Genomic DNA, 19854 nt, shown 5'->3' on the forward strand with positions numbered 1-19854 from the left:
CTTTGCTGGTTCTCAGGTGAGCTCCCCAGACCCAGTTCTTTGTCCTCATTATGTCCACTCTCACTCTACCAGCGACCAAATGTGCTTCTGAGGCCCCATGCTCTCCTGGAACTCTGGAACCCTCCATTACCTGCCTTCCCAGCATCTGTTCGCATGTCTGGAAGGCCCCTCACAACTAACAGGGCCAGAACCCTCAGATCTCTCACCTTCAGTCTTTCCCACTTCAGTTAACAGCAGCTCTGTCTTCTGGTTGTTCAGGCTCAAACCCTGGGGTCCTCTTCAACGCTTTTCCCACATCCAACCCACCAGGTAACCCTGTGAGCTCTGTCTTTAGTATAAATCTTGGACCTGACTTTTTTTGCCACCTCCCCTGCTGCCACCTGTGCCAAAATGCCAGCATCTTTCACCAGGATGATTGCAACAGCCTCCAAACCCTGCTTCTGCCACTGCCCCCCTGCAGCCCTTCTCCACACAGCAGCCAGGGAGGTCCTGCTGGCTGGGGATCAGACCTTGGCTCTCCTCTGCTCAATGGGGCTCCCAGATCATTTTGAGTAAAAGCCAATATCCCTACAGGGGTCTAAGAAAGCCTACCTGACATGCCCCCCTTACCTTTGTTTGTTTGTTTGTTTGTTTGGGGGGATGCATGGTCCAGGAATTGAACTCGGGTTTCCCAAATGAAAGGCAAGCATTCTACCACTGAACCACCTCCCTTACCTTTTGTTATAGTTTGCTAGCTGCCAGAATGCAATATACCAGAAACAGAATGGCTTTTAAAAAGGGGAATTTAATAAATTGCTAGTTTACAGTTCTAAGGCTGAGAAAATTTCCCAATTAAAATAAGTCTATAGAAATGTCCAATCTAAGCATCCAGGGAAAGATGCCTTGGTTCAAGAAGGCCAATGAAGTTCAGGGTTTCTCTCTCAAGTGAGAAGGCACATGGCAAACAGGGTCAGGGTTTCTCTCTCATCTGGAAAGACGTGGTAAACACAGCATCATCTGCTAGCTTTCTCTCCTGGCTTCCCTTCATGAAGCTCCCCAGGAGGTGTTTTCCTTCTTCATCTCCAAAGGTTTGCAAACCACCTCCTCTCAGCACTGCCCATTACTCCTTTACTTTGCTTTAATTTTTTCTTCACAATGATCACTTTCCAGCCTACTATACAACGTGCTTATTTATTTAGTCTAACACTTATTATCTGTCTCTCCCACTAGAATATCAACACCCAAGGGCAGAGTTCTCTGGTCTGTTTGGTTCACAACCATATCTCCAGTGGTTGTTATAGTGCCGGACACATTTTAAGTGAATAAATTGGGATTCCAAAGCCCAGAGTGGGTGAGAACTTGTTCTCACAACAAGAGCACTTGGTGCAGTAGAAAAGGCATCGTCAATCTTCCATCTCTTTCAGGCGGACTAACTTTGGACAAGTCATTCAACCTCTGCTGTGCTCCTGTGGTAAAATGGAGATGTGTGTCAAGGGCTCAATAAACACTGGTTTACACACGTACGCATGCATATGCACATGGACATGTGCGCACACACACACCTCATGAGTAAAATCTTCACCCCTGGCATTTGAATATGTCTTACACTTTCCCATACATGGCTTTATTTCACCCTTACTCCAACCCCAGAGGTAATCAGAGGTCCTTTTTGACAGATGAAGAAAATGGGACCCAGAGTGGGCAGGAGGGATGCCTGGGTGGGATTCCGCAACACCTAACCGACGATGCTAGACCCCCGGCCGGTGCCTGGGCCCGGCGGACACTTCTGAGTCTCACCAGGACCCCGGTCGGGGGCTGAGCACAGGGCTCTGCGCCAGAAACTACATTTCCCAGGAGAAGTTGCCTGCAGCTCTGCGGCTCCCGGACTGTTACAGGGCCTCGCGTTAAAGGGGGCGGTGGGAGTTTCGACGCATACCCGCTACGCTGGCGGATACCTGAGCAAGGCCTGCCAGGAATCGGGGAGCCCCCACGCCCCTGCAGTGGCAGCGAGCCGAGGCTTCATCGTGTCCCCGCTCGGCCTCGGATCAGCGCCCAGCCTCCGGGAAACCCTCCTGGCCCCCTGCAATTCTCCCGAACAAGGGGAGGGGCGGTGAGTCTCGCCGCCTGGCGGGAGAAGGGGTGTTGGCCATCAGAAAGCACCCGCGACCTCGAGACGATCGCTCCTCCCCACCCCCAATTCTAGCTTCAGTTCCGGGAAAGAATTTCCAGGTTGCCGGGATAGGCCAGGATAAGCGAAGTGACAGCCCCTACAAAATGAAATGCACGCCTTGGAGCTGAGTGTCAGAACACCGCCCCCTTCCCCCACCCCATCCATCCTCCGTTATCCTCTACGGTAAAATGGGGTGATGGAGGTACTGATCACGTTTTCTGCCTCCCAGGTGGGAGGCGCAGAGGATCCAGAAAGCGGGGAAGATTACTTTGCAAGCTGCACTGCACTGTGCAAATAAAATTATTTTATCGTGTCATTGGATTCACTGGTCCTTAATTCTAAACCGCAGCCGGGACCTGGGTGGGGGTGGGGATGGCAGGTCTCCGGGAGCGCCGCGACCAAAAACCTCTTGGATGTGGAGGCAGCTATTTGGTCGCCAATTTCCCCATCCAGATCTTAGTAGGAACCCAGATAATTGTCTAAGAAAATAATCAAAACAAGACACCAGAATATTGTGTTTTCAAATCAGGAAACTCCGGGGTAGTTGACATCATCCAAAGAACCTTGACCTTTTGAACTAACCTGGCCCCTTACGGCTTTCCTTCCCTTCCTGTGCCCCCAGGATAAGTCCCTGGAGACAGCAGTCCCCGATCTCCCCTTCCCCTCGCTCCCTCTCCCATTCATTTGGATTTCTCTTTGGTGTAGGGGACAAAAAAGATCTCAGGGACTCCAGGGAACCTTAGGAGACCATCCCTACCCCCTAGTTACTGCCCCCTCCCCGATCATTCCGGAGACCCATTCATCATTTTGACCAGCCATAAGACCTAGGTTATTGTTTAAGTGAAGAATGCCTGTTGTCTGCGTTTAGGGGATAAAGGCGAATGTGTTGCTGGAGCGGGCTCAGGGAACGAGCATTCCAGAATCCCGACCCCACGCCGGGTCCGCGCCAGGTGGAGCCAGGCGTGAGTAGGAGGTCGGCGGGAGAGAAGGGATCCAGGGGACTCCAGGGTCCCTCTCGCTGGCCCCTGGGCCCCTAAAGCCCCAGGATTCCTTACAGACAGGGCGCTCCACTGCGTGTCGTTTGCATCGTCTATACCGGCCAAGCAGCATGGGAGATGATGTATACACTTTAACAAAGACATCAGCATCCCGCCCCCCCCCCCCCCCGCCCCTGCAAAATGGCGGTGGCCCTGGCCCTGGCTCCCTGAATAACTGCACACTTTCAAAAGATTGGTCAGGACCCAAAGAAAGCGACCCCCTCCTCGGCAGCATCCCCAACGGCCTGCTTTACCAAACACCCAAATACCCAAAGGGTTCCTGGCCTTTCCTCACCCCAAGGGTCCCCAAGTCAGTCTCTGGTTAGAGCCCTTAGAGGAGCAACTCCATGGAGACACCCCCCCCACCACCTCACTACAACTTTGAGGGGCCTTGAGGGGTGTTTAATCCCCAGACTGAGCCTCACGGGTGAGGGTAGCGAGCCCTGCATCTGACACCCCAAAACTCCCAGATTGGGGGAGGCATATAAATGAATACCCCATTAGGATAGATAGAAGATATAAGGTCTTTGCGAAGAGGCGACCCCGGAAGCCCTCTCCTCATTTCTCAGGGGGTTCAGACAGCACTGGGGGTTCGGCCTGAGGAGGGAACCTCGATGCAGAGGCCGGGGGGCGCGCTGGGGGAGAAACCGCAGAGAAGGGGGAAGGGACAAAGTTTGAAAGTGCTCCTCCAACTCTTTCACAGAAAAGTTTGCTTGGAGCCCTAAAGACGGAGCGGGACTGGAGGTGTAGGGGGCCCGGTGGCAGGGCGACCCCCGAGACGTGAAGAGGTCCCGGGGGAGCGACCCCTCCCCCCTGTCCCGGCTCGGCCCGGCTGGGAGCCGCCCGGCTCGGGGCCGCGTGTGTTAGTTGGAGCCGCTTTCCGGCCGCTCTGCCGGGCTGCGGGACCCCACAGCGGGCAGGGAGAGGGATCCCCGGCTAGCCCCAGGGGGGAGCTTCGCTTCGGGGGGCTCACCGCACTGGGACTCCCCAGCCCCGCAGAGCCAGCCCCCCGCAAAGGGGAAATGTACCGGCGCGCCAGCGGTCCTCAGCGCCGTTTGGGGCGCGTGGCGGGTGCTGGGGGCGGCGGCCGGGTCGGCGGGACACCCAGCGGGGGAGCCCAGGGACCCGGGCAGCGGCCCCGGGCGGCAGCGGGACGCGGGAAGGCCCGGGCCGAGGGGAAAGGTCGGATTTGCTCGGCGGAAGAAACACAGATGGCGGCGGCGCAGCGCCATTCCGGGCCGGGAGCAGGCAGCCAGCAGCCCTGTCCTCACCGCGGTCCGCCCGCCGCCGCTAAATACCCGGATGCGCCGCCCGAGAGCCAGACGCGGAGCTGGGAAAAAGGAGGCAAAGGAGGCGGAGGCAGAGCTAGGCGCCGAGACCCACCGACGGAGCGGCGGGGCCGGGCCACGCAGACCCGGCCCAGCGAGCCCTCCAGCAAGGCGAGTCCTGCTGAAGAGGGAGTAGCTTTCCGCCTGCATCCCTGAGAGTCGCACTCGGGGCTGGCCTGGTGGTAAAGAGCCCGAGAACACATCCCGAGCCAGACTTTCCTCAGCCTCCGACGAAGGCTGGTCCCATTGAAGGTGCCTTCTTCTACAAGCAGGAGCAGGCAGGCCACCATGACTGAGAATTCCACGTCCACTCCTGCAGCCAAGCCCAAGCGGGCCAAGGCCTCTAAGAAGTCTACAGACCACCCAAAATATTCAGACATGATTGTGGCTGCCATCCAGGCAGAGAAGAGCCGGGCTGGCTCCTCGCGCCAGTCCATCCAGAAGTACATCAAGAGCCACTACAAGGTGGGTGAGAACGCGGACTCGCAGATCAAGTTGTCCATCAAGCGCCTGGTCACCACCGGTGTCCTCAAGCAGACCAAAGGGGTGGGTGCTTCCGGGTCCTTCCGCCTGGCCAAGGGCGATGAGCCCAAGAGGTCAGTGGCCTTCAAGAAGACCAAGAAGGAAGTCAAGAAGGTGGCTACGCCAAAGAAGGCAGCCAAACCCAAGAAAGCTGCCTCCAAAGCCACAAGTAAGAAGCCCAAGGCCACCCCAGTGAAGAAGGCTAAGAAGAAGCCGGCTGCCACGCCCAGGAAAACCAAAAAACCCAAGACTGTCAAAGCCAAGCCAGTCAAGGCATCGAAGCCCAAAAAGACCAAACCAGTGAAGCCTAAAGCAAAGTCCAGTGCCAAGAGGTCCGGCAAGAAAAAGTGACTGTGAAGTCTTTTCCTGTGGACACTCCTTCCTGTCTCCCATTTTCTGTAGATACTTTTCTCCGTTCTTGATCCTCATCTGTGACCCTTTGCCCCTTTCTATCATGGCTTTGTAAGAGACAGAACTTGGATTCCTCTGAAAGTACGGAACAATTCCTTTTCCTTAACCTATCATGCTAGGACAGCGACAACAAATCTCATCTTTGTAATGATGAGGATGTGTACTTATTTTGTTTTAACTTGTTATTAATCTGCTTACGGGTTTAGGGCTCTGGGTGGGCTTGTGTGTTTTGTTGATTGGTTTGTTCTGATAGGGGAGGAGAGAAGGGGCAAGACGGCTGATGAGAGGGAGGGAGTCCAGGGACTGAGGTTTGTAGGAGTATCTTTAAGGCAGGTGAGGTTTCCTTAAGTTGGGCATACCTTGTAAGAAATTCAAAACCTTTGACAGGGACGAAGGGTGGCAGCAGCTTGTTGGTATAGGAAGGAGGTGGGGAAAACTCTGGCCTGATTTTCACCTCCTAGTGGTGAGCAGAGATGGATTCCAGTCTGTTTTCTTTCTCAGTTCTGTTTAGTCTGCTCTTGGGGCCTTCCTATTGTCTTGGGGAAGGGGGTGGGGTCTGAAGTGACAACTGCTGGTGGGGGAAGCTGTGGCTTCTTTCAGCTGGAACCTAGCCATAGGGGAGGGGGAGTCAGAAGTGGAAACTTCGAAGGAAAGGTGGGAAGCCAGTCAGCCAAGTGCCTCAGTGTGTGCCCCTTTAAAGCTTGGGTTCTTTAACCCAATGATGGATTTGTATCCTAGGAGGATTTTTTTTTTTTTAACTTTTCCCCAAGTTTGTGCGTGCACACTCCGGCCCGCGCGCTTCCTCCTGTGCAAAGAGGTGGCTTTGCTTACTGGTTTGGAGGGGAGCTCTAGGTAGCCTGGCTATCAGCCACGGAGAACCTCCTGACCTTTTTTTACTTCTGAGTCTTTTATAAGTAGAGATGGGGGGAGGGAGTGTAGTGGGCAGGGAGGAGTGGCAGTAAGATACACTGCAGTCAATTTTGAAATTTGCTAAGTAGTTTTACAGAACTAGGTCTGTGTGTGTATGTGTGTGTATATGTGTATATACATATCTAGGGCTAGTACTTAGGTTTCACACCCGGGAGCTGGGAGAAAAAAAAACCTGTACAGTTATCTTTTGCTTGTATTTGGTAAAATAGGAGAAATCATTCAGTTGCGCATCCCCTCCCTCTTTTTTTTTTTTTTAAGTGTTATTTGTGCGGGAAAGAACTTGCTGTCTTTGTAATGTTAAAACTTTCAAATAAAATTGGGAAAGGAAAAACAACCTGATCGGTGTAGTATTTTATTTTTAAGGCTGAAGGAGAATGCGGAGTAATTGGTCTAACGGTGTCCTTGGCCTGTGGGGGCCTTTGCCCATGGGGATGGGGGGAGGGGCTCCAAGATTTCGACAGAAATCGGGAAATCTCAGGTGGGAGCCAAATGTGCTTCAGTCTGCTTCGGGTCTTAATGCGTTACCCATTTTCCTACCCAGAGGTGGGTGTATCTGGCGGGATATGGGGGAGAGTAAGGTAGGGACTGGTGGGCGGGGCCCGGGGCGACTTTCTCCGCCCGGTCCTCCCTCTGCGGGACTTCTCCGGTCTCAATTTACAGATCGATCTGCTTTCCGTCCTCTGGCCCTTTAACCGAGCCTCTCGCTCCGATTGGCTGCCCGGGCCCGGCCCCTGGCCACGCGACTAAGGGCGGGGCTAAGCGGGCCAACCCCGCGGGCTAGCACGCTGGGGCCCGCTGGAAGCGATGTGGGGTGGCGGCGTTTTGCGCGCTGTGCTCTCCGGGGTCCCTCGCGGCCACCGCGCGCAGTCAGCGCTGGCCCAACTGCGCGGCATCCTAGAGGAGGAGCTGGAAGGGATCCGCGGGGCCGGCACCTGGAAGAACGAGCGGGTCATCACGTCCCGCCAGGGGCCGCACATCTGCGTAGGCGGCGACTCCAGAGGTAACTTCCTCTAGGGAGTCGTTGGACGTAACCGGGCGTTCGAGGGCCTTGTGCTGCTTCTGTAGGCAGTGGGGGGTACGGCACCTGTACAGGCGACGCCTGGTCCCCTTCCCATTCATCAGGTCGCCTTTATGGCTCCCAAGTGTTTAACCTGGTTAAACTCGTTTTGAGGGAGGCTTGATTTGTTCTGTCCTGTCCTGTCTTTGGGCCTAGAGGGCTGGGCTGGGCTGAAACCCAGCGCCATGAGAGGTGATAGAGAGATCCAGATGGTTTCAACCATAAGGCTTCAAGGAAGGGTGGTGGAAAAGTGACAGAAAGAAAATCCACCAGCAGCTGTTTGCTCAGTGCACTCTGCTAGTTGCTGCACTGGACTCCTGCAAACTGCCAACGTAGAAATGACTAATCCCATTTTACAAATGAAGAAACTGAATCTCAGACACCTAGCCTCCAGCTAGCTCCAGGGCTTTGGTCTAGGTCCTCTGGGGTATTGGAGCTGGAAGTTCAACTAACTGGACAGAGAGGCTGAATTTCTGGTCAAAGCTACAGTGAGCCAGGAACTTGAGGGCTCCTGCAGAAAATAGAGGATGGCATTAGTCCTTCCTCAATTCTGTGTCACTGCCCATCTTGCCTGGGCCAGGCCTCAGGGGGGTGCTGATTATAAGCAGGCCCCCAAACTTTTTTCTACCCAGGAAATAGGCATGAATTCCTTCTTGGTGCTGCTGCTCTTCTCTGTAAAATGGAGGTCCTGTAAATCCCTGCCTGTTGCAGCTTTCCCAGGGGAACCTTGGAGCAGGTTAAAAGATGAGAAATTGGAAGACCCTGGTTCCTGTCCTGTTTCTGCCTCTGCAGGGCTGTTGGAATCGCCTCCTCCTCAGGCCAGCTGTGTTCACTTTAAGCTTTATAATTCAGGGCCTGTGAGGGCACATGATTTCTGTGCCAAGTAGCAAAGTGTGGTTTTTGAGAACTGATCTAGTCTTCTCTTACCTACGAGGAAACCAAGGCCCATAAATGAGGGACAGGAGAAGCCAGTGAGGAAGGATTGGGTCCTCCTTGGGTGGGCCATGATTCAAAGCCAGGGTGGAAACTCATCCTTTAAGGTGCAGCACTGAGAGAGAATCCTTTCCTGACCCTTCCTCTCCTGATGCTGTTGAATTTGGGGACTCCTCAGGGCCCCCGGCACTCTGACCTGAGCTCTGCCCCCAAACAGATCATACTGGGTGGTTGTTGCCTCCCTGAGGGGGAATCCAGGGCCTGGCACTGATGTTTTTACACAGGAGCTTCCTTGCCCTCAGCTGCATGTCCTCCTCTTTCCTACTTCAGGAATCCTCAACTTTTGTGCCAACAATTACTTGGGTCTGAGCAGCCACCCCGAGGTCATCCAGGCAGGTCTGCAGGCCCTGGAGGAATTTGGAGCCGGCCTCAGCTCCGTCCGCTTCATCTGTGGGACACAGGTACAAGAGATGGGGTGGGGAGAAGGATGGACACATTGTCCCCAGAGTTGGGCTCTGACCCCAGCTGTCTGCTTTACACGGTCAGCAGGGCTGGTATTGTCAGCTCGGCTCATTCCCACGCTCTGGGCTTGCTCTTAGCCTGGAGCTCTCCAGCAGAAAGGCTGGATTCAGGCCTCTGTTCTGAGAGTCTGTGATCAACAAACTTTACTTCTCTGAGTACCCATTTCCCCACCTGCAGAACAGAGTTTATCACTCCTGTCTCCCTGCGTGAGAGGACGGGTGGAAGGCAAGATTGGGCTCGATTCCCAGCTCTGTCATTTAGTAGTTCAGTTACCATAATACTTGTAAAAGTGCTTCAATGGTGTCTGGCACTTGGTAGTACAAAATAAATGTTGGCTATTATTTATTTTGTAAATGTAATTTGACATGAGATGTACATGGTGTTCACTGTGTGATGGCTTTTGCTTTAAGCACATGATAACTATTAGTGCATTAATCCCCATAATGATCCTGTGTGGTAGAGTTAAGATTAGGAGTACGGATAGATGCTCTTTTTAACCCCTCTTTAGGAATGAGGACTCTAAGGCCCAGAGCGGTTAGGGGACTCCATAGCCTGTTCTGGTAGATTTGAACCCAGGTGACCTAGTTTCAGAGTCCATTCTCTTGACTGTTGTGATTATCATCACGTATTCTAGGTCAGAGCTAGAACCCCTAACTCCCAGCCTAAGGGCTTTACAGTAAAACAAAAATCCTCACCCAGAGTGAACAACTTTGAAGTGTAAGAATTGGAGGCTCAAATGAACACAGTTATTTATATAGTCCTCTTCTTTGCCATTAACCGAAAAAGGACACTCATTTTGCTATCAGGAAGACACATCTTCCTTCTTCAATACCAGGAATTCTGCCATTAGGTTCCATCATTAAACCAGGATTCTACCTGGAGGGAAAACCTAGCAGGTCCCTAATTCCTCAGTGGGAATTATCTGCCGGATTCCTGCTAGCTCAGGAAACCTTGTGATGCAGAAAGAAGGGAGCAGCTGGGGTGGTTGACCAACATTTCTGGTCTGGCTGTGTTTGTAGCCATTGAAGCCTCTGTCTCCCAAGACTTGTCCCACGTGGCTCCACTGCATTAACACCTGCTTACTTGCTTTCTTCAGAGCATCCACAAGAATCTGGAAACAAAGATAGCCCGCTTCCATCAGCGGGAGGACGCCATCCTCTATCCCAGCTGTTTCGATGCCAATGCTGGCCTCTTTGAGGTGTGTGGGAGCTGGGGGCAGGGTAGCTGATGGGGCCTGCTAGGCTATGGAAGGAGTGGAGGTGGACAGAAGGGGAACCTGGCAGGATGCCAGTGCCAGGCCTAGAGGCTCCCAAGCCCATTTGGACCATGTAGCCGGAAGGCTGGGGCCTGGCACTCACCAAAGATGCTCTTGCTTGCTCTTAATAGGGCAGAGACTGTGCCTTTCCTCCTGGCCCAGAGGAATACCCTGGTTGGCAGTGTAATTTTGATTCAGGGTGAGTCATGGGGCAGGGAGAACCCTAAGGTGGCTGGATAATAGCTTTGCCCGTGCTGCCTCCTTCCAGGCACTGCTGACCCCGGAAGATGCAGTCCTTTCAGATGAACTGAACCATGCCTCCATCATCGATGGCATCCGTCTGTGCAAGGCCTACAAGTACCGCTACCGCCACCTGGACATGGCTGACCTGGAGGCCAAGCTGCAGGAGGCCCAGGTGGGGCAAGGCCCAGGGGCTTAGGGGCAAGTACTGGGCATATCCTCAGCCTCCCCCAGTAAAGGAAGTAAGGCTGACTCTTCACTTATAGTCAAACAGCCTGGAAGTTTGAAACAACCAAGATTCAAACTCAAACCCTTCTGACCCCAAAGATTTGCTTATTCCATTGCATCACACTGCCTTAGCAAGCACCTGAGGGGTACCAGGCCCTTGGCTAGGCCCAAGGAGAGGGGTGGGCATTTGGCTAGAACCTGGCCCCACCCCCTCCCTGCCCTCTGCTGGCTTACTCAGGAGAGGGTAACTCTTCTCACTGCCTAGGGCTAAGGGTGGCTGCAGGCTACCCTGGAAGAGGCAGGTAAGGCCCAGAGAGGCACAGATGAGGGATAGGATGTTCGAGTCCCAAGCAGCACAAAGGTTGGGTGGTTTTTCCCAGTTTGTGATACCAGCCACCACCTGCTTATGCCTCCCCTGCAGAAGCATCGGCTGCGCCTGGTGGCCACTGATGGAGCCTTCTCCATGGATGGTGACATTGCACCCCTGCGAGAGATCTGCCACCTTGCCTCTCGATATGGTGCCTTGGTCTTTGTGGACGAATGCCATGCCACTGGCTTCCTGGGACCCACTGGACGGTGGGAGCACATGGCACCTGGGGTTGTACTTCAGAGGGTGGGGGGAAACTGGGAGGCCAACACCCCAACCCATGATCCCAGTGTTCTCAAATGGCCAATGGCAGCAGTGGGGCTTCCCTTTCAGGGGCACCGATGAACTGTTGGGCGTCACGAACCAGGTCACCATCATCAACTCCACTCTCGGGAAGGCACTGGGCGGAGCATCAGGTGCCTTCATGGTTATGCCCCCAGGGTCCCCTTACCACGTACAGGGTCCTCAAGGGGTCTCTGAGAAGGTGGAGAGAGGAGAGCTGGGGATACAGAGAAGAGGACAGCATGAACTGTACTCTCAGGAGGGGTTTTGGGTAGGATCTGGCTCCTGACGCCCTAGCCCATGCCCTACCCCCACCTCTTCCTTTGTTCTCAGGGGGCTATACAACAGGGCCTGCGCCCCTGATAGCCCTGCTTCGGCAGCGTGCCCGGCCCTACCTCTTCTCCAATAGCCTGCCACCTGCTGTCGTTGGCTGTGCCTCCAAAGCCCTGGACCTGCTCATGGACAGCAATGCCATCATTCAGTCTATGGCCTCCAAGACCCAGCGGTGCAGTCACAAGTGGGGCTAGGGTGGGCTGGGGTGGGGCAGATGGTGCAGGCTTGTCCCTGTGAACCTGCCAGTGCTCATAGCTCAATGCCTACAGGTTCTGCTTGGTCCACCCTCACCCTTCTCTACCACTTCCTATCCCGGCAACTCTGCACTGAGAACTCTCAACCAAACAGTGCAGGCTTGCCCACCTCCCTCTTTCGTCTCCATCTCTGCCTCCTCCTTCCATATCCCATGCATTGCTTTATGAATGACTCTGCTCCCTCTTGTACAGTCTTCTCTTTTTATCTCTCTTTCTGGTCTTTCTGCCTCCTTGGGTCTGCATTTCTGTCTTTATCGGTCTATCATATAGACTTGAGCACAAATCTTGGGCCCTGTGCCCATTAAGAGCAGGTCTGATGCCCCCTAGCCCCCCATCTGCTGTGACATGTGGCCCATGTCCACAGGTTCCGCAGTAAGATGAAGGCTGCCGGTTTCACCATATCCGGAGCCAATCACCCCATCTGCCCTGTGATGCTTGGTGATGCCCGACTGGCCTCTCGCATGGCGGATGACATGCTAAAGAAAGGTAAGGGAGACAGCCAGGTGGGACCATCTCTGGGGCTCAAGGACAAGAGGGTCTGCAGGTTCTAAGAGAAAAGGGAGGAGACACCTGTTCTTCCCCTTCTTCCCACTATGCTGCTTAGAACACCTGTCTCTCCAAGCTTGAAACCCCAGGTCATGGGTCTGCTCCATGTCTAGGAGACTTGTCCCCTGTGAGTCTTAGGAAAGTGGGAGCTGGATGTCACATACCCCCAAAGCCCTTTGGACTCTGGTGAGCCCCAGGCTGACTCCCTCTACTTTCCCAGGCATCTTCGTCATCGGGTTCAGCTACCCTGTGGTCCCCAAGGGCAAGGCCCGGATCCGGGTACAGATCTCAGCGGTGCACAGCGAGGAGGACATCGACCGCTGCATAGAGGCCTTCGTGGAAGTGGGGCGGCTACACGGGGCACTGCCCTGAGCCCTAGGTGGGGATGAGCACAGCCAAGATCCCCTCTCCACAGCACGCACGGGGCCTTTGATCAGCCCAGGCCAGAGTCCCTGAGCCCTGAATCAAAGTCCTAGGGCCAGGCTGGAGTGAAGCCTGTGATCGTGGTCAGGAGATGGTGAAATAAGAGTGCAAGTTCTCTGGAAAGCTCTGGTCTCCTTTATTCTCTGTGAATAGGTGCAGGCCTGTGGCCAGTTGAAGATTCAGGCAGGAGCTGGGGCTCTGAGGGTAGGCTCCTGAGGACTATAGTTACCTAAGAGCTGGCCCTCTTCCCCAGGGATCTGGGCAGCTGGGAGACAGGCAACAGCCTTTGCTTGGCTTGTTTGGATTCTGTGCTGCTGTGGAGGGCAGATGAGCTCCTGCCCTGCAGGTTCTTTCCCATGCCACCACCTCCTACCTGTGGGCTCTAGAGTCTGACCTTGATGAACACCTCATCCTCCATCCCCCATCCAAAGGATTTTCTACAGCTGCCCAGATAAGGGGGCTGGGTGCCCAAACCTGTGTTTGGAGGAGGGACAGAGGATTCAAGCCCCAGAAGTACAGGGACGCAATGTGGGTCACCACTGGAGAGACTCCTGAAAGTTTGGGTTCTAGCTTACTTTGTCCCTGACTCTGGATTTGGTGAGACCCTATCCTCTCTATGCCTCTGTTTCCAACCCCTACTCCCCACTCTCTCCTCTACCGCTGGTTCCATGAGCCAGTGTCACACGTGTTGTTATGTCATGATCTGGGCACTTCCATCCTCAAGGCTTGTCAGCTTGATGATCAACCACTAGAGGGAGCAGCAAGCTCAGACTTTGGCCGTTTTTTTTTTTTTTTTTTTTTCTTAAACCAGCTCGCCCTACCCCCACTTCAGACTTGAGGCCTTGGGCAGTTGCTTTTGGGGTGACCTCATGCTGCTGCCAAGGTGCCGTCCAACCTTGTGCCCCTCAACGACTGTGCCCCCCCTCCGCCCTGCCACAGGTGTTAATCCCCTCCCCACTGTAGCTGCCCTTAGTCTCTGAGGATACCATGGGTACCACGGATCCAGATGTGTTTCCATTTCCCTCCCCACTCAGCCTCCAGGGCATCCAGGGAGCAGGGTGGGGGGTGGGGGGGTTCTGAGTCATTGTAGCTCCAGCCTCAGCATGCTGTGGCCTTGGGAAACCCATAGTTTGCTGGGTTTGGGGCAGAGGATGAAGAGGCCCTCCTTAACAATGGGAAACTACACCCACATCTCTGGCACCCCACACTCCCAGCCCACCCCACTTGGTCAAATGTCTTGGGAGGCATGATCTAGGCGAACTCCAGCTGAATCCTGCAGGATCTTAAAGCTGATATTCTGGGAATCCTACTCTGGGATCGGGGAGTTTGAGGCTGGGGCCCAGGAGCGCAGTGGGACACAGCGGTGGCCACATCAGCAGCAAAAACATTTGCAGACTGCCATTGCGGGTTAGGGTACCTGGTGCTAGGTGCTTTGCATAGGGGGTGCCACGGACTGGCTGCAGTTCCAGGCTCAGCTCAGAGCACCAGGCCAGTATTGCTTGGTGTGCTTGCTCTGTGCCGGCCGCCAAGGGGCAATGCAATGCAGTTGATGTGAAGAACCCAAGGGGGCCAGAAGACGGGGCCCAGTTCCACCTGACAGCAGCACAGGGTGCATGTTACCACCTCTTGCAGCTCCCCGGGTGGCCGTGCGTGGAATGCGTCACACTGTCAACCAGCTGGTGGCTCAATGTGCCCGACTGCCGAGGCCAGGGTCCATTGCTATCCCAGTGGGCATAGCAGTCACCCTTACTTGGGTGCATTCTGGTAGGCACTTGTAACAGGCTGTAGGGCACGGGGCTCAGGGCTATGACAGCCAGGAATAGTACTAGCAGGAGGAAGGAGAGGAGACGGGTTGTCCAGACCTTCCTCCCTACTTCCTTTTATTACATCAGCTTGACACTGCAGCTGCCCAGAGCTCTTAGCTCTAGTCTGGCAGGGGCCCACTCAGAACCTTGTGCTTTTTGAGCTGGGGAAGGCAAGACAATGTGTCAGGGATCCGGGGGCTTTCTAACCAGTTCTAGGCAACCCACACTCTGGATCCTTCATGGAGCCAGGCTTCTGGGAGGCTTAACGGTGCTTTACTTTGGGTAGCAACCCTACAATTCTGCTATTCAGTGATGAGATTCTAGAGTTCGGATTCCTTAATTCAGTCCTGATGATTCTGAATATAGATTAGGAGAGTCCAGGTCTGATTCTTGAAATCTTCAATCAGCAATTCCTTGCATCCAAAAGTTGAGGGATTCTCTGCACCTGCAGTGGGATGACATCGGACTTTGGAAAAGCCCCACTGACCCATGGTGAGAATCCCAGGCGCCTGTGAGGAGCTGATTCTGAGAAGTCTTCCCAGCTCCTCAGGGCCTTAAATCCAAGTCCTGGGTCAATCAGTCACCCCTCACATCATTTCCTTCCTTACCCTTTTCACAGACTTCTTGATAAATCTCCTCCACCAGCTTCTAGAGAGACTACAGTCTTGCCCTACCACTTCTCTCACTCTCCTTAACTCGGTGCAGCCTGGCTTCTACCCCTACTACACTTGTCCAGTTTACCAACAACCTCCTTGTTGCTAAATCTAATGCCCCCTGCCCCTTAGGCACTAGCTTCTCTGGCCTTCTGGAAGCATTTGTCTCTGTGGCCCATTCTTCAAGGGGTCCAGGCTAGAAACCCACGACTGAATCATACAGTCATTTGCCAAGACTTATCAACCTCTTTGACACTTACCTAACTGAGAAGCTCCCTAGCGGATCTTTCATCAAATCTCACTCCCTCTTGTCCAGCTTTGTTACCTCAGGCCATGTTAACCTTCCTACAAAATAAACACGCATACCATGCCCCTATTCTGGAACTTCACTAGTTCCTATTGCCCTCAGGCTGAAGCCACACTCTCTGGACAGGAACATAAAGCTTCTGGTCTTCAGCTTGACTGCGCCCCTAGAACAAGCACAGGGATGCAAATGTTTAGGGATTCTCGGGGCCTGAGAGGCGGAGAGAGATACTGCGGAAAGCAGACTCATTCTGCCCGTCTGGGACACCCCATCCAAGACTAGGAATCCTTTCTCAGGTGGGATTGGAGTCCTGTTTGGAGCAGAGAGGAGAGAAGATGGAAGTGAAGTCACCCAGCAGGGCCACAGGAGGGGGGAGTGCCAGGAATGGGCTGGGTCCCGGGCACGGAGGGGTTAACTACAAAGCGAATCTCGGAGAGCAAGATCAATGGGTTACTTGCTGTTGAAAGAGAGAGAGAAAGAGGCAGCTTCAATGCAGAGAGCCAGAGAAGACAGGCAGAAGAGCATGAAATCAAGGACTGAGGAGGAGGTGGCAGGTGGCTACTCTACAGGGAGTACCCAAGTCCGGCTCAGCAGAGGAGAGGAGGAATCTTACAGAAGAGGGAGAAGTAGGAGGCAGACCTGTACCTGCAACGAGGCACCAAGGGACAGCTGCTGAGTCAGGAGGAGTCTCAGGCTGGCTGGTTCCCCCACGATCAAGCAGGGACCCAGTGCCCAGGGTTGAGGTGGGTGCTGCCCGGCCCGGGCTTTGGGAGCCTACTGCATGCTGGATGCTGGGGTGGGGGCAGGTATCACCTTTCTTCCCTTCTCCCTGCCTACTCACTTGACCTTGCCTCTAATCTGTCCCACCATGCTGGAGGTCTCAGGGTCCCAGGGAGATCTACAGGGAGTGGCTGATGTGGGCTGTGGGTGTGGCAGGGGTGAGGACAGGCACAGAATGCTCACAGTCACACACACACACACATGCGCACAGATTATCAGTGACACCACCTGTTACAGGTTCTGAATGAGCTCTCCAGCCTGGGAGTCAGGATACCAGAGTGGCAGCCTCAAATCTGCCACTCAAAATGTGTCCTCGGCCTCCCATGTCTCCTCTCTGGGCCTCAATGTCCTCATGTGCAAAAAGGGGCAGTGATCCATATGGCTCTCCCAGCTGAGCCTTGTGGGCCACTCACCAGCTGGACTGTATCCAATGACTCAGGGATGTCACACATGCTTCGCTGAGGCTACAGTTCATAGTCAGATGAAGGTCCTTTACCCGTGTCTGAGGTGCTCTACTGAGATTTAGATCCCCACTGAAATATCAGGGAAATATGACAGCTCCTGAGGTTGGGGCTGCAAGTTCCATAATTTCACCCCATGCTGCCTGTCTTCACCTGTTTCATGGAGCAGAGGGGTCCATCACCACCACCTAATCAACCCACCAAGCCCAGGCTTTAGGGTTGACCACCCCACCCCCCATGTGACTGTGCCAGAGGCTCTCACAGTGGGCCTCAATGACGGCTTTGGGCTGTGTTCCCCCATCCCGCATAAGTGTCCAGTCCAGGACATTTGGCCAGTCCCAGGTTGGAGAAAGTAGACTCCTGGGTTGGGAGACCAGAGCTGGAGGCTCCTGCCTGAGGACCCCAGCTTCTCTTCACCAGGTGTCCATCTGATGGGGAGATGGCTGATGCCCAGAACATGTCATTGGACAGCCCAGGGACTGTGGGGGCCGTGGCAGTGCCTGTGGTCTTTGCCCTCATCTTCCTGCTGGGCACAGTGGGCAACGGACTGGTGCTGGCAGTGCTATTGCAGCCCGGCCCGGGGGCCTGGCAGGAGCCTGGTAGCACCACGGATCTCTTCATCCTCAACCTGGCAGTGGCCGACCTGTGCTTCATCCTGTGCTGCGTGCCTTTCCAGGCCACTATCTACACGCTGGACGCCTGGCTCTTTGGGGCTCTCGTCTGTAAGGCCGTGCACTTGCTGATCTACCTCACCATGTACGCCAGCAGCTTCACACTGGCCGCTGTCTCCGTGGACAGGTGCGCTCTGGCCGGGTCTAGCCGGGCCTGGGATGGGGAGGGAAGTCCCCAGCTGATTCTCATTGGCCGTAGGAAGGAGAGGACGGGGAGAAAAGAGGGGTGGGGAAGGGAGGGAAAGCTGCCCCTGAACAGCCCCTGGGCACCAGCAGGGCAGGCTTGATGAGACCACCCAGCCTTGTCCCCAACTTTACTGGGAACTCCACGAGGGCATCTATGTCCCAAGTGTCAGCATAAGGCTTGACAGTAGGTGCTCTGGAAGTGTGAAAGGAATGACAAAAAGAATTATGACAATCCATCAGACATGCTCTTACTGCCCACATCTGGCCGGGGTTGTGCTCACATCTACTTCCATGACTTGACACTTGGGGTCAATCCCGGTTTACTTCCCTGTTGATGACCTTGGGCAAGTCATTTATCTTCCCTGGGCCTCATTTTCCACGTATGAAAAATAGTTGAATAACATCTAACACAGACCCAGTCCTGTCTTGGTGACGTGCACTGCTCCAAGCACTTTGCGCCTTAACTCCATGCTCGTGGCAACCGCGTGAGGCGGGGAGTGCTCCCTTCCCCTTCCCTTTTCCGACTAGGAAATTGAGGCATCTGCAGCATCAGGTGTCCCCGCCCTTGCCCTGCGTCAACGTTGGGGGGTGGGAGGGGGGTTGCGTGGAGACTGGCCCCGCCGGGAGGGCGCCCGGCCGCGCTGACCTGGCGGTCGCCCCCAGGTACCTGGCCCTCCGGCACCCACTGCGCTCACGGGCCCTGCGCACCCCGCGCAACGCCCGTGCCGCCGTGGGCCTCGTCTGGCTGCTGGCGGCGCTCTTCTCGGCGCCCTACCTCAGCTACTACGGCACCGTGCGCTATGGCGCGCTCGAGCTCTGCGTGCCCGCCTGGGAGGACGCGCGCCGGCGCGCTCTCGACGTGGCCACCTTCGCCGCCGGCTACCTGCTACCCGTGACCGTGGTGAGCCTGGCCTACGCGCGCACGCTGCGCTTTCTGTGGGCCGCCGTGGGCCCCGCGGGCGCGGCGGCGGCCGAGGCGCGGCGACGGGCCACGGGCCGTGCGGGGCGCGCCATGCTGGCGGTGGCCGCGCTCTACGCGCTCTGCTGGGGCCCGCACCACGCGCTCATCCTCTGCTTCTGGTTCGGCCGCTTCGCCTTCAGCCCCGCCACCTACGCCTGCCGCCTCGCCTCGCACTGCCTCGCCTATGCCAACTCCTGCCTCAACCCGCTCGTCTACGCGCTCGCCTCGCGCCACTTCCGCGCGCGCTTCCGCCGCCTGTGGCCCTGCGGCCGTCGCCGCCACCGCCGCGCCCGCTGTGTCCCGGGTGCCCGCCGTGCCCTCCGTCGCGTCCGCCCGGCGTCCTCGGGCCCCGCCGGCTGCCCTGGAGACGTCTCGCCTCGCAGGAGGCTGCCGGCGGGTGGCGGCTGGGATGGGCAACCCGGGGAGGAGACTGCCCGCCCCCGAGAGGCTGGGCAAGCCCTGTTGGCACTAGGATGGGAATAAATTTTGCCTGCCGCCTCTGGGAGTCCATCTGTCTGTCTCCCTTCTTCCGGGAGGGACGGGACGATGCCATAGAGCTAAGAGGTGGGACCAAGACCTGGAGTGTTCGGAGAGGTAGAGTCCTTTGCCTAAGCTCCACATCCGAGCGGTGACTGACCTGGACTCCAGCCCCATGGACACCCCTGGGGGATGAAAATGCAAAACAGTTCCTCTGCCCATCCCTCTAACTTGGCCAGCACCTGCTGGGCTCTGTGTCCTCCACTACAACCTACCAAGCCTCTTCCTTATTCCAGACTGTTCTGGGTGATTTAATAACTGCAGCCAATACAACAAACATTTATTAAGCACTCACTATGTATCTCACACTGTGCTGTGTCTTTTCTTCACTCTAATTATCAAAAACAGCTTTGCAAGGTAGATAGCATTAGCTGCATTTTACAGATGTAGAAATCAAGGGTCAGAGAAGTTTAGTGATTTGCCCAACATCACACAGCTAGCACGTGGCAGAAGTTAGATTCAAATCCATGGCTATCTAATTTTTTCTACTCATTAGCCATCCTCCACCTCTGGGGCCTCTTCTCTCAATTTCCATGGTTTATCTTGATTCTTCCTGATTCCTCTTCCCCAGCCTTGCAACTCCCCACACTCAACTGGGCACCCTGCCCCCTGGAGTCCTTAGAGAGCTCCCTGCCCCTTCCCTTGAGAATTCTGTTCAGGTGCTCAGGCTGTGAACTGC

The 19854-nt window shown here is 55.2% G+C and overlaps 3 protein-coding genes and 1 long non-coding RNA gene across 4 annotated transcripts; 3 read left to right on the forward strand and 1 right to left on the reverse strand.

The window, feature by feature from the left end:
* Window positions 1-764: 764 nt before the first annotated feature.
* LOC143690957 (uncharacterized) lies at window positions 765-3353 on the reverse strand. Its single transcript, XR_013179290.1, has 2 exons — window positions 1935-3353; window positions 765-1445 (listed from the first exon to the last, which is right to left on the reverse strand). It is a non-coding gene; the product is annotated as an uncharacterized LOC143690957 (long non-coding RNA).
* A 1133-nt stretch (window positions 3354-4486) lies between these two features.
* H1-0 (H1.0 linker histone) lies at window positions 4487-6711 on the forward strand. The gene has a single exon (XM_077168773.1). It carries the CDS (start codon window positions 4803-4805, stop codon window positions 5385-5387), a length of 585 nt encoding a protein of 194 aa, XP_077024888.1. The 5' UTR covers window positions 4487-4802; the 3' UTR covers window positions 5388-6711.
* Window positions 6712-7128: 417 nt separating this feature from the next.
* Window positions 7129-12940, forward strand: GCAT (glycine C-acetyltransferase). Its single transcript, XM_077168775.1, has 9 exons — window positions 7129-7377; window positions 8698-8828; window positions 9986-10087; window positions 10413-10559; window positions 11034-11188; window positions 11313-11395; window positions 11595-11766; window positions 12213-12334; window positions 12615-12940. The coding sequence occupies exons 1-9, from the start codon at window positions 7182-7184 to the stop codon at window positions 12764-12766; spliced, it is 1260 nt and encodes a 419-aa protein (XP_077024890.1). The 5' UTR covers window positions 7129-7181; the 3' UTR covers window positions 12767-12940.
* A 4319-nt stretch (window positions 12941-17259) lies between these two features.
* On the forward strand, window positions 17260-19121 carry GALR3 (galanin receptor 3). Its single transcript, XM_077168178.1, has 2 exons — window positions 17260-17618; window positions 18341-19121. The coding sequence occupies exons 1-2, from the start codon at window positions 17260-17262 to the stop codon at window positions 19119-19121; spliced, it is 1140 nt and encodes a 379-aa protein (XP_077024293.1).
* Window positions 19122-19854: the final 733 nt, after the last annotated feature.

Source organism: Tamandua tetradactyla, chromosome 7, assembly GCF_023851605.1.
Source record: "Tamandua tetradactyla isolate mTamTet1 chromosome 7, mTamTet1.pri, whole genome shotgun sequence".
In the NCBI taxonomy this organism is placed as follows: domain Eukaryota; kingdom Metazoa; phylum Chordata; class Mammalia; order Pilosa; family Myrmecophagidae; genus Tamandua; species Tamandua tetradactyla.